We start from the raw sequence: 13,706 nt of genomic DNA on the forward strand, positions 1-13,706 counted from the left end.
GACGCAGATCCCAACCCGCCACTTCCTTACTAGGTGACTTTGCGCAACTGGTTCAGACTGTCTGTAACCTGGAGGGAGTAACAGCACTAGCTTGATAGCACTGGGTTGATTGTGAAACAAGCTGCCATCCTACAGCCCCAGAACAATGTTATGCACGGACTAAGCGTGGGGTAAATATTTCCTAAATCAATCTGGCCATTGAAAACACTGTGGCCCCAGCGGTGGACAGAGCAAAGAAAACATGGACGTTCTGCTTTCTGGCTGCGGGTCATGGGTTTGCTTTTGCTAGCAGAGTCATGAATTTGGAAGTCAGAAGGACTGATTGAAGCCCACTTAGCCCAGACCTTGGGCAGGGGAGCTGCCCAGAGGCCCTGGGTTCCTGTCTATAGCACTAGGCCAGGGTCATTGTAAGGATTTAGGGTAAGTGTTCCAAAAGGACCCTGGAAGAGCTTACCCGCCCCTTCCCTCAGCTCCCCACTGTAGAGGAGGCCCACCCCTTGCCCCTCCCCCTGAAGTCATGGGGAAGGGGATGGAGTTCAGATTCTTCAGTTAACTGTCACCTTGTCTCCTCCCCCCTCACCACACACACCAGCTAAGACAGGGAAGCTCCTTGAAGCTCCGTCAGAGACCCAAGGCCATCAGGTGCTACACAAAGCTGCTTCTCTCTGTCGCCATGGGTCCAGACCCTGGGCTTCGCCAGTCTGGCCTCATTCTTCTGGGGGGAGTGTCTGAGCAAGGATACTGCCTGGGCCAGGGGTGGGGGTAGGGAGGAAACTGGGGTGGGGGAGGAACAGATTACTGGGCTGGTGTATCTCTGGGAAGGGATTCAGCCTCCTCTGAGAGGCAGCTCCTCCCCGTACTTCTCTCCAAAGCCCTTAGGCCCTGGGGCCTTGGGGGATGGATAGATCAAGGGGTATAATGTGTGGGAGTGCCTGGTGGCAGAGCTCAGGAGCCAGGGTCCAGAAATGAGAACTCAAGAGGGTCCCCCTCCAGAGCCCCAGTAACGCCCTTCTCCCCACCCACCCAGATGACAGACATTACTGTGCCCTTGACCCCATGGACCCGCTGAGGCAGTCCCCCTCCCCCTGCTCATCAAGACCCTCCAGCCCCAAGACCCCACCCTGCGAGATGCGTGGTTATGTGGGTATTGAGGACGTGCTGGACCAACTGAAGATCAAGGCCATGAAGATGGGGTTTGAGTTCAACATCATGGTGGTGGGTGAGTGAGGGGCAGGGGCTCACGGGAGGACAGACCAAAGGATGCAGACTTGTGGGTGTGGGCGCATTACTTCACCTCTCTGAGCCTCAGTCTCAACAGTGGGTCTGTTAATAGTCCCTCACCAGGTGTCATAGTTTAAAATCTGGAAATACTGAGGCGTTAAAAGACAAAAATCATCCATGAAGCCCCAGCCAAACCCAAAGAGAGCAATAAAAGGGGAGGCCATGGTAGAAAGTGGTGAACACCCAGACCCAGATCCTGATCCGGGCCCTTAACACCGGCCAACGTGTGACCTTGAGCACAGTCCCTGACCCCTCTCTGCCTCAGTTTCCTCACTGGGTTTAGCACTGTCCTGGCGTTCAGGAGGTTCTCTGGAATTGCATTTATATGGGTGCAAAATTGATTCTGTAGGTCAAAACTACACCTTTAACAAAATAAACTAGATAATAGCAGACTATAAAATGTCAGAGTGGGCAACACCAATAAAGGGCATTGTTCCAAGGCAGTGCTGTCCAATAGAAGTATAATGTGAGCCACATGATGTCATTTTAAAAATTCCCAGTAGCCACCTTTAAAAAAGGGAAGAGAAACTGGAGAAATTAATTTTAACCATTTATGTTACTTAACTCAGTATATACTATCTTGAATGACATGTAATCCACACCCAAAAAAAATTGTCCATGAGAACTTTTACATTCCTGGGGCATCTGGGTGGCACAGTCGGTTAAGTGTCTGACTCTTGATCTTGGCTCAGGTCACGGTCTTACAGTTTGTGAGTTCTGAGTCCCAAATCGGGTTCTGCGCTGAGGGCGCAGAGCCTGCTTAGGATTCTGTCTCTCCTTCTCTCTGCCCCTCCCCCACTTGTGTGTGCTCTCTTTCTCTCTCAAGGTAAATAAACTTTTCTTGAAAGTTTAAAAAAAGAACTTTTGCATTCTTTTTGGCACACACCAAGTCTGGAAAATCTGGGTTGTATTTTCCATTGATGGCATACCTCAATTCAGATTTTCCATATCAACCATGCAGGAGCCAAGTGGGACTCCCATATTGGACAGCACGACCCTTCGGACAATTTTTGTTAAATACAAAAATACGTGTGCACCCTGCATTGTGATGTAGGGTGTTCCCTTCTGCAGATGTGGTCCACCAAGTTTGAGAAGCTCCCACGGCAGGGAAAATGGACCATCTACAACCACAGACGGTTTGGGTCAATCTCACCAAGTAGTGTCAAGCCAAAGAAGCCAGACACGAGAGACCACATGCTGTGTACTTCCCTAAATCAAGGGTGGGCAGAGCTGCTCCCTGCTGATAGAAGCCCGGAGAGTGGCTGTCCCTGGAGTGTTGGGTTAATAGTTACTGAGATGGGCATTATTGGGCTTGTGGGGAGCTATATGCTCCATCTCTGGATCTGGTTCTGTATACATGGGCCATTTAATTTGTAAGATGCATTGAACTGCCCATCAGGATGAATGGATAAACACAATGTGATCTCTCCATGCAATGGCACATTATTCAGCCATGAAAATGAATGAAGTATTGACACCTGGTAGGACTTGGATGAACCTTGAAAACATTACGCTTAGTGGAAGCAGCCAGACATGAAAGGACAAATATTGCGTGATTCCATTTCTTAAAAAAAATTTTTAATGCATATTCATTTTTGAGAGGGAGAGAGAGAGAGAGAGCATGAGCTGGGGAAGGGCAGAGAGAGAAAGAGACACAGAATCTGGAGCAGGCTCCAGGCTCTGTGCTGTCAGCACAGAACCCAACGTGGGGCTCGAACTCACACACCGCAAGATCATGACCTGGACCAAAGTCGGACGCTTAACCGACTGAGCCACCCAGGTGCCCCAGGCATGATTCCATTTCTTTGAAATGTCCAGAGTAGGCAAATCCACAGAGACACAAAAAATGGATTAGCAGTTGCCAGAGGTGATGATGGAGGGAGAATGGGGAGGGGTTGCTAATGAGTGTGAGGTTTCTTTTGGGGCAACGAGCATGTTTCTTGACGGTTAAAAAAACAACGTTCAGCCAAGTACATTTGAAGATCTAATTGTGACAGGATTCATGAATCGGGCAGCACCTGGTCAGCAGGTAAGAAGTGAGCTCCAAGGAGTTGTGCAGAATGCAAGGTTTCTAGATAGAAAGGAGGATGTGAGCAAGGAAGTTATTAGCAAAAGGAAAGGATTATTCCAGGCAGGGTTGCTTTCCCTTAGAGGACAGGCAGAGGGTCTTAGGTGGATGACTTCATCTTCCTTTGGGGGACAGTGAGGGCCCATGTGACATGACTCACTGGTGCTGACCAGAAAATCCCTGACGGACCAGTTTAGGCTACGTTTCCGGGGGAGTTTGGAACTGCAGTTAAGTTAGATATTAGGCACCCATTTGGAGACTTGGCCTAAGTTCCGCCATTTGCGGCCTGTGGATTTCTTTCTAATAGGAGCTACACAGAATTGGTGGGCGCACAACACTGTGAAAGTACTAAATGCCACTGAATTGTTCACTTTAAATGGCTAATGGTTAATTTTTTTATTGTATGAATTTTGCCTCAATAAAAATGGGTGGGATAAAGATTGAGGGGGACACTGACGATAGCACCCGCTTTTCAGTATTTATGTTATGCTTAGAAAAGAGTTCACTTTCTAAAGCTGTTTGACAGCCTGAGAAGCACTGCCTAAAATGTCCACCTCTGTTGCTGTCGTCTGGTTACCCCCAGGGCAGAGCGGGCTGGGCAAGTCCACAATGGTGAGCACCCTTTTCAAGTCCAAGGTGTGGAAGTGCACCCTGCCGGGCCTGGGGATGCCCATACCCCAGACGCTGCAGCTGAAGTCAGTGACCCATGGTGAGTGGTCCCCCACCCCCACCCCACCCACCCCATCCCCACCCCACCCAGGCCAATCTCTCCCTACTCCACTCTCCACGCACAGTCATCGAGGAGAAAGGTGTGAAGCTCAAGCTGACAGTGACTGACACGCCTGGCTTTGGAGACCAGATCAACAATGACAAATGGTGGGTCCTTGACAGTGGGGGCCGAACCCTGGTTGCCCCCCTGCCCCTGCCCCTCCAGCCCCTGGGAAACATCCCAGCCCTGAAACACCTGACTGTGGCATCTTGGAGCCTCAGTTTATTCATCTGTATAATGGGTGCATGCAACCAGCCCTCCCAAGATTGAAGGGAGTCAAGTACATAAAGGTCAAGGCTTCCTGCCTGGCACACAGTAGGTATTCAGTCAAGGTTATGATATAGCAGAAGTTAGAAGCCCACACTACAGAGTCAGGACCACAGAGTTAGACCACTTTCCAGTTATGTAACCTGGGACTGGTCATGGGAGTTCTCTGAGCCTCAGTTTCCTTCTTTGTAACTTGAGGGTGATGACACCCACCTTGCAGAGTTGTTCTAGGCTCTCAGTGACAAAACCCACGACAGTAGTTGGTCACACACACACACACACACACACATGCGCGCGCGCACACACAATCAGGACTGGATGCATAATTTGTGGGACCCAGTGACATGAAAATGTGGGACCCATTGTTCAAAAAGTATTACGAATTGTAAAACCTTGACCACAGGACATTGAATGAACTGCAAGCCCTTCAAAGCACGGAGCTCTGTGGAAATGGTCTGTTTGTGCTTGTATGAAGACAGCCCTGCATACGATGCTTCACTGAGCACTTGCTTTGTGCCAGCCCTGTTCTAGACATGGGGATACAGCAATGAACAAAACAGATGAACATCTCTGGCTACGTGAAATTTACATTGTCGTGGGAAGGGGGGCTGAGCAATGAACACAACAAATCAGTTATGCATAAGGTGGGCCTAAACTCTATCATTCAAGGAGGACATTTCTGAGAAGGGAAAGCATAGGGAGCTGTAGAGGGATTGCAACTTTAAGCAGAGTGATCATGAAAGACCTCCCGGATAAGGTGACACTTGGGCGGATTTCCAGGATACAAGAAAATGAACATTGTGGACATGCAGGGGAAGAGTGTTCAAAGTGTATAGTGGCATGTGCCAAGGCCCTGCGGTGGGCAGAATGGTATGTTCATGGAAAGCTGGTGTGGCTGGAGGTGTGTGCCTGGTAGGGAGAAACGAGGAGGGGAGGGCAGGCAGAAGCAACAGTGATATGCTGTAGGGCCTGGTAGGGCAGTGTAAGGACTTAGGCTTTTCTGTGGCCACTGTGGGCAGGCTGGGCAGAAAAGGGATGTACTCTGACTCCTGTTTTTAAAAGGATCTTTAAAAAAAAAAAAAAAGGTGGAGGAGTCCTTTTGGCTGCTTGGTTGACAATAGCCTGGCAGGGGAAGGGACCCAGGGAGAGGACTCAGGAGATCCTTGCAGCAATGGGGTGAGTGCCCATGGTGGTTGGAACCCGGCTGTGGCGATTCATCTCTTTTAAGACCACACCCCAGCAAAGTTGGTGCTCTTATTCTCTCCATTTTATGAACAAGGAAGCCAAGGCCTCAGCTTGAGAACGGCAGGGGTCTCTCCAATAATTCAGGGGAGCGGGGGGAGGGTGATCAGGTAACCACAGGTCTCAGCTCGTACGGGAACGGAGGTCCTGTGTCCTCGGCCAACTGGGGCAATTGGTCTTCCGAAGGGGAGACCACGCAGAGGACCTGGGGAGACGGGGTGGGGCTCCCAGGGGCGGCTCTGAGGTCGGGTCCGTCTGCCACCCCAGCTGGGACCCCATCCTAGGCTACATCAATGAACAGTACGAGCGGTACCTGCAGGAGGAGATCCTCATCACCCGCCAGCGCCACATCCCCGACACGCGGGTGCACTGCTGTGTGTACTTCGTGCCGCCCACTGGGCACTGGTAAACGGCTGAGCCAGCTGGGGGAGGGACCCTGGCCTGGGGCAGAGAGGAGGAGGAGGAGTCCCTGGCCTGGGTTGCAGGCCGGCACCCCCTCACTCATCCACTGCCACTGCCTCCACTGTTGCTGCCCTGCCTGAGCAGCCTGCGGCCTCTGGACATTGAGTTACTACAGCGGTTGTGCCGGACCGTGAACGTGGTGCCTGTGATTGCCCGGGCCGACAGCCTGACCCTTGAGGAGCGAGAGGCCTTCAGGCGCAGGGTGATCTGGGCACCCGGGGTGATGGGGCTGGTGGGGGCACGGAGGAGGCCAAGTGCACAGGATGAGATGAGGTCACCTGCGTCCCCAGATCCAGCACAACCTGAGGACTCACTGCATCGAGGTGTACCCACAGAAATGCTTTGACGAGGATATCAGTGACAGGATCCTCAACAGCAAGATTCGGGTAGGAAGCCACGGGGTGGGGGTGGGGGGCAGGCTGGCGTGACCACGGCTGGGCGATTTGCTTTCCACCTGCTCTTTCTGTCTAAAGATTCATCTCCCTCTACAGCTTGGGGAAAGTTCACATACTTCTGGCAGGTATGAATCTCCATACATACGTAAACTCAAACATCAACAACCTACAGAAATGGGAGGGAAAAAAGGCTTGCAAATGGTTTATCTGATATGGGACTTGTATCCTGAACATAATAAAGAACGCTTACAAATTTAGAAATGGGCAAAGGTTTTGAATGACATTCCCTGAAAGAATTTGGACAAGAGGCCGATGAGCCCACGAAAAGATGTTGGTTCGACATCACCAGCCATCAGGGAAACGCAAAGCAAAACCGCGAGGTACTGCTTCATACCCACTAGGGTGGCTGTTTGCAAAATGACAGACAATCCCAAGTGTTGGTGAGGATGTGGAGAAGTTGAACTTGTAGGCGGACGCTGCTGACGGGAATGTCAAACGGTGCTCCCACTTTGGAAAATAGTCTAGCAGTTCCTCAAAAGGTTAAACGCTGAGTTACCATGGTACCCAGCAGCAAGCCCACTCCCAAGAGAAATGAAAACCTATGTTCACACAAAAACGTGTACACAGATGTTCATGGCAGAAATACGTGTAATAGCCAAGGAGTGGAAATAAGCCAAATGTCTATTCACTTATGAACGAGTAAATAAATACACGTGGTCTGTCTACACAATGGAGTGTCCTCCAGGTATAAAAACGGATGGATGTAGCACTGACACCTGCTGCAACACGGATGAACCTTGAAAACATGAAGCGCCTGGGTGGCTCAGTCGGTTGAGCGTCCGACTTTGGCTCAGGTCATGATCTTATGGTTTGTGAGTTCGAGCCCTGCATTGGGCTCTGTGCTGATGGCTCGGAGCCTGGAGCCTGCTCTGAATTCTGTGTCTTCCCCTGTCTCTGTTCCTCCCTACTCACGCTCTGTCTCTCTCTCTCCCTCCCTCTCTCTCTCTCTCTCTCTCTCTCTCTCCTTCCCCCTCCCTCTCTCTCAAAAATAAACAAACAAAAAAAAAAAAGACAAAAGAAAAGAAAACATGAAGCTCAGTGAGAAGCCAAACACAAGAGGACAAATATTACATGATTCCATTATATGAAACGTCGGAATAGGTAAATCGTATAGAGACAGAAAGTAGATTAGTTGTTGCCAGGAGCTGGGGGTCAGGAGCAGTGGCGAGTGACTGCTGATGGGTGTGGGGTGTCATTCTGGGGCAGCGAAAATGCCCTGGAGTTAGACTGTGGTGATGGCTGCACAGTCTTGTGAGCTGCACCTTTCAAAGGGTGAATTTTATGGTACGTGAATTACATCTCAGTAAAGCTGTTTCAAAAGAGAAGGAAAGAGGGAAATAGCTAACCTCTTCTTTTTCTCCTAATCAACTGAATTCCACCTCCAAGCCTCTATCTTGTCGTCCTGGTGGTTTGTCCAATGTCAGTCTGTCTGGATCCTGCAAAGGACTCAGGTGAGGGCTGAGATTCATCATGCATTGACCCCAGGCCTTGAATCACTCCCTCAGGGACCGTGTTAACCTGCACAGCGGTGCTGTTGCCTGGATTAGAAGCAAACAACTCTGCCTTCACAGACATGGCCCGCATGTGATTTCAGCCCCACACAGATTCATGGCCAGTTCCCTTTGTGCAGTAAACAAACCACATCCGGACATGGCCCTGTTTCCCATCTCAGACCCAATGTCTCCACCATTCCCTCTTTCCCCTCCCCACTGGCACAATAAACAGGATCTCCTGTGAAACGTTCAAAGAGCCTTGACCTTGACCAGTTTCTTTCTGTCCTGAGGCCTGAGAAGGCAGCAGCGTGGCCGCAACTGAAACAGACCTGAACATACTGACTCAACATCTCAGTAAATCGTCCAGACATCTAACATTTATTGAGGGTTTGCTCCAGGCTGGTGCAGGATAAGCGCAGAACAGATAATTATGATTGCCACCATCAATTACTATTCCTCATCACAAATTAACTCCTGGAAATAAAAGCAAACCCCTAAATAGCAGTTTGGAGTTCAGGAATTTGAGTCTCCACTTCCGGCCATGAGCAAGTGAACCACCAGAATTTTCAGCAGGGCTCAGCAAGCTTTTTAGTGAAGGGCCACATGATGGTAAGTATGTTAGGCCTTGTGGGCCAACTGGTCTCAGTGCAATTACTCAACTCTGCTGTTGCAGCACGAAAGCAACCTAGACGTGAGTAAATGAATGCATGGGGCTGTATGCCAACAGACTTTATATGGGAAAACAGGCAGGAGCCTGATCTGGCCCATGTACCATAGGTTGCCAACCCCTGGGTTGCAAAGTCATGTCATTTAACCCTGTTGATAACCGATGAAGGTGATTGCAGGTCATCTCTTACCCAGGTAAGAGATGGGACATCCCCAAGATTATATTATTAATGTGGCTCTGAGTAACCTTCCCAAACATTCACAAAGCCCTGTGTATGTACTCTACTGACTCCCATTTTACAGATGAGAACACTGAGGCATTGATCAGACTTTTTTTTTGAAAGATTTTATTTTTAAGTAATCTCTACACCCAACGTGGGGCTCGAACCCACAACCCTGAGATCAAGAGATGCAGGCTCCAGCAACTGAGCTGGCCAGGTGCCCTGTGTCTTTTGACTTCAGATCTCTGTGCTCCTTCTACCACTGTCTCCCACAAAGGACATTGTGCCTCCCCCACCCCACCTCCGTGATTTCTCTACCCACCTCCTAGGCGGGGCCAACCCTTTGTCTCCTCTCCTCCCGCAGGACCGGATCCCCTTTGCTGTGGTCGGGTCCGACCAAGAGTACCTGGTGAACGGGAGGTGTGTCCTGGGCCGGAAGACCAAGTGGGGCATCATTGAAGGTCAGTGCAGGGACTCTGCAGAGAGCACAGGTGAGGGTGGGCTGAAAATCCAGGCGCATCCTGCTGCCTCCTCCTGCTGCACCCTCAACACTCATCACAGGGCCCAGAGTGGGCAAGCCCACAACCAGGAAGCAGACAGACCTGGAAATCAAGTCCCTCCTTGCAGCGGGGAGGACTCAGGCAAGTTACCTGACTCTCTGGGCCTCAGTTTCCTCACAGTAAAATGGGCATCAATCTCATGCATGGCCATTTGCGTCTGTGCAACCAACAAACTGCGCATCTGTACATGGAAGGTGGTTGGACAGGGCAGGCCACTGCTTTGCATGATGCCCACCACCCAGAAGACACCCTATGCATTTGCCAGAATTTGTTGTGGGCCTTCTATGTGCCAGGCATACTCTATGCGCTTCCTCAGGGGATACACTGAAAGCAGGACAGACAAGGCTCCTGTCCCCAGAGAGCTGATGAGACAATGACAGGTGGGAGAAGGCAGGGCAGGAGGAGAGGCTACCTGAGGGGGTGGAGGGAGGCCTCTCGCTGAGGGGGGGGGGTGGTGGTGGTGGGGGATGGGAAGTGAAGGAGGAGCAGCCAGGGCCTGCGCCCCCCATTTATCAACATAATCACTAAAATAGTATAATATATATGGTATCATACACATAATGTACTGTAGTAATTATTAAGTGGACAATAATTGATTAGTGGATTCATTGGCTCAAGTATTGGTAGCAGCCTTCTGTACCAGGTGCGGGGGGCACAGCAATGAATAAATGGGACGTGAGAAAAGACAGTGAGAAATGTGGGCGGAAAGATTGCGGTGGATATCAGGGGTACACAGCATACAGTGGGCGCTTACTCGGTGCTCATCGAGGGCAAGGCAGGGGGACAGGGCCAGCGGTCCGTGTCGTGTCTTGCAGTGGAGAACATGGCGCACTGTGAGTTTCTTCTGCTGAGAGACCTGCTCATCCGGTGAGGGTGCAGGGACCCCGGGGGGCGGGGGACGCTGTGGCCAGCCTGGGCTCAACTGCCTCCCATCTCCCAGCTCCCACCTCCAAGACCTGAAGGACATCACCCACAACGTCCACTACGAGAACTATCGAGTTTGCAGACTCAACGAGAGCCACGTGCTGCCTCGTGGGCCCTGCTGGGTGAACCTGGCCCCGACCCCACCAGGGCCCCCTGTCGCCCCCGGGCCCTCCAAGGTGTGCAGGCAGGCACGGGAGGACTCTGACGACGACGAAGATGACTACTGAGCACGGGGCGGGGGCGGGGCACCCGGCAGCCCCCAACTCGGGACTGTGTACGAGAGGGTGTATTAAAGGCAGACGTTGCTTTTAATGAAAAGCTGTGCTTTGAAAACAAAAGGCGTTTTGTAAATGAGTTCTTTGAGCTATCCTCAAAATAAAAGCACGGTTCTTTTAAAAATAACCGTGTGAGGGGCGCCTGGGTGACTCAGTCGGTTAAGTGGCCGACTTCGGCCCGGGGTCATGATCTCGCGGTCCGTGAGTTCGAGCCCCGCGTCAGGCTCTGTGCTGACAGCTCGGAGCCTGAAGCCTGTTTCGGATTCTGTCTCCCTCTCTCTGCCCCTCACCTGCTCATGCTCTGTCTCTCCCTGTCTCAAAAATAAACAAAACGTTAAAAAAAAATAAAATAAAATAAAATAACCATGTGAGACCCAAGGCCCTCGGGGATCCTGAGGACCCGGGAGCTCGTGCCTTGGACAACCGGCCCCTCCTGCCCCATTCCAAATGAGGCTCTGCTGTCACTGCCGACCCTCCTTCCTGGCACAGGGTCAGGCCCTGTGTCGTAAACACTTACCAATTCCCCGTCTTCAGCTCTCGTCCCCAAGCTCTGTGCTCCCCGCTCCTGTCTGCCTCTCCGCCCCGCCCTGGCTGACCAGCAGCGGGGAGAAGATTGTCCTCTCAGCTCACGCAGGGAGAGGAAATCCATTCTTCCTCTGCCCTTTAGCTCTTTTAGAGTCCTCAGCAGATTGGGTGATGCCCACCCAGTACTGGGGAGGGAGATCCTCTTTACTCAGTCTACTGAATCAATGCTAATCTCTTCCGGAGACATTCTCACATGCACCCAGAAATTATGTTTTGCCAGCAATCTGGCCAACCCTCAGCCCAGTCAGGTCGACACTTAAAAACATTTTTTTAATGTTTGTTTTCATTTTTGAGAGAGACAGAACATGAGCAGGGGAGGGCCAGAGAGAGAGGGAGACACAGAATCTGAAGCAGGCCCCAGGGTCTGAGCTGTCGGCACAGAGCCCAACGTGGGGCTCAAACTCACCAACTGTGAGATCATGACCTGAGCCGAACCTGGACGCTTGACCGACTGAGCCACCCAGGCGCCCCTCAGTCAAGTTGACACTTAAAACTAACCATCACATGAGCTAAAAATTGCCTCCTGCATGATGCCCTCCTTGACTTCCCAAGTCTGACATATTCACTGCCCGACGTACTCTGTATGTATCTCATGGTTTCTTTTCAGCTCAGTGTCCCTATCGGGCTGGGACCTCCATGAGGATGGAGATCTATCAGACAAGTGCTCAGGACCCAGCTGTTAAATGAATGACCCTTGGAGCCCCTGCCTCAGCTATTAACCCCTCAAATTCACAAACCTACCTACCAGACTTGACGATCTCCCAGGGCCTGTGGGGACCCACACCTAGCACGCCAACATCTCAGAGGCAGTGTGCTGCTACATAGGGGCCGAGCACATTCCTAGGGTTAATATTAGCCCTGGGCAATAGGGCAATGTCTACAGCACACACCCTTTGGCTCAGCAGTTGTATTTAGACATTGTAATTAGAAATTCTATCTCTAGGAACAGATCTTAGGGATAGACCAGAGTTTCTCAACCTTAGCACTGCGGATGTTTGAGGCTGGGTCATTCTTTGTTGTGGGGCTGTCCCATGCAATATAGGATGTTTAGCCCTGGGCCTCCACCACTGGATGCCAGTAGCACTGTCCCTCCTGCCGTGACATCAAAAATGTCTCCTGGGGCACCTGGGTGGCTCATTCAGTGGAGTGGAGTGTCTGGCTGTTGATTTTGGCTCAGATCATGATCCCAGGGTCATGAGATCAAGTCCTGCATCAGGCTCTGCGCTGAACTTAGAGCCTGCTTAAGATTCTCTCTCTCCCTCTGCCCCTCATCCCTGCTCATGCTTGCTCACTCTCTCTCTCTTAAATAATAATAATAATAATAATGATAATAATGATAATGTCTCTAAACATTATTCACTGACCCCCCGGGGACACAGTCTTCCCTTTTAAGAACCACGGCTCCTGGCACCCAGTATAGTAAAGACAGAAAGCAGCCTACCCGTCTGCCAGGAGTGGGCCAGGAAGTAAATCATGGGGCATTCACACCACATGCACTCGTTTGTTATGGCTGCTGTAACAAATTACCACCAACTGGAAAGGCTTAATTTTTTTCAGGGTTTTTTTTTTTAATTTTTTTTTTAACGTTTATTTATTTTTGAGACAGAGAGAGACAGAGCATGAACGGGGGAGGGCCAGAGAGAGGGAGACACAGAATCTGAAACAGGCTCCAGGCTCTGAGCTGTCAGCACAGTGCCCGACGCGGGGCTTGAACTCACCGACCGCGAGATCATGACCCGAGCTGAAGTCGGTCCGACTTAGCTTAACCGACTGAGCCACCCAGGCGCCCCTCAGTGTTTATTTTTGAGAGAGAGAGAGAGACAGAGTATGAACTGGGGATGGGCAGAGAGAGAAGGAGACAGAGAATCCAAAGCAGGCTCCAGGCTCCAAGCTGTCAGCACAGAGTCGCACACGGGGCTCGAACCCACGAACCATGAGATCGTGACGTGAGCCGAAGTCGGATGCTCAACCGACTGAGCCCCTCAGGCGCCCCTGGAAGGCTTAAGCAACACACGTTTACTTTCTCCCGGTTCAGGAGGACAGAAGTCTGAAATCAATACGGAGGTGGCAGCAGGGTGGTGCTGGGGGGAAATCCATTTCCCTGCCTTTCCCCAGCTTCTAGAGACTGCATTCCTGGGCTTACGGCCCCTCCCCTTTCTTGATGCAGGTGCCATGTGCCTTCTGGAGTCAAATTTCCCTCCACAGGTGTCTTGTGAAGACACCTGGAACTACAGTGGGCCTGCTGGGATAATCTGGGATAATCTCCCCTCCTCAACATTCTTTTTTTTTTTTTTTTAATATTTGTTTTGCTTTGTTTTTGAGAGACAGAGAGTGCAAGCATGGGAGGGGCAGAGAGAGAGAGGGAGACACAGAATCTGAACCAGGTTTCAGGCTCTGAGCTGTCAGCACAGAGCCTGACGTGGAGCTGGAACTCACGA

At 51.1% G+C, this 13,706-nt stretch overlaps 1 protein-coding gene across 3 annotated transcripts; it reads left to right on the forward strand.

Annotated features, from left to right (window-relative positions):
- The first annotated feature begins 523 nt into the window (after positions 1-523).
- On the forward strand, positions 524-10,712 carry SEPTIN12 (septin 12). 3 transcript variants are annotated; one of them, XM_060648367.2, is made up of 11 exons: positions 533-642; positions 1,028-1,219; positions 3,933-4,058; positions 4,144-4,225; positions 5,895-6,032; positions 6,174-6,291; positions 6,380-6,475; positions 9,289-9,385; positions 9,486-9,565; positions 10,300-10,351; positions 10,425-10,514. In XM_060648367.2, the coding sequence occupies exons 2-10, from the start codon at positions 1,057-1,059 to the stop codon at positions 10,333-10,335; spliced, it is 936 nt and encodes a 311-aa protein (XP_060504350.2). In that variant the 5' UTR covers positions 533-642; positions 1,028-1,056; the 3' UTR covers positions 10,336-10,351; positions 10,425-10,514. The 3 variants fall into 3 exon arrangements, with proteins under 3 accessions (XP_060504351.2, XP_060504350.2, XP_060504349.2); XM_060648366.2 differs by lacking the exon at positions 9,486-9,565 and having other exon boundaries at positions 537-642; positions 10,425-10,712; XM_060648368.3 differs by lacking the exons at positions 9,289-9,385; positions 9,486-9,565; positions 10,300-10,351; positions 10,425-10,514 and adding an exon at positions 6,581-7,213 and having other exon boundaries at positions 524-642.
- Positions 10,713-13,706: the final 2,994 nt, after the last annotated feature.

Source organism: Panthera onca, chromosome E3, assembly GCF_046562875.1.
Source record: "Panthera onca isolate mPanOnc1 chromosome E3, mPanOnc1 haplotype 2, whole genome shotgun sequence".
In the NCBI taxonomy this organism is placed as follows: domain Eukaryota; kingdom Metazoa; phylum Chordata; class Mammalia; order Carnivora; family Felidae; genus Panthera; species Panthera onca.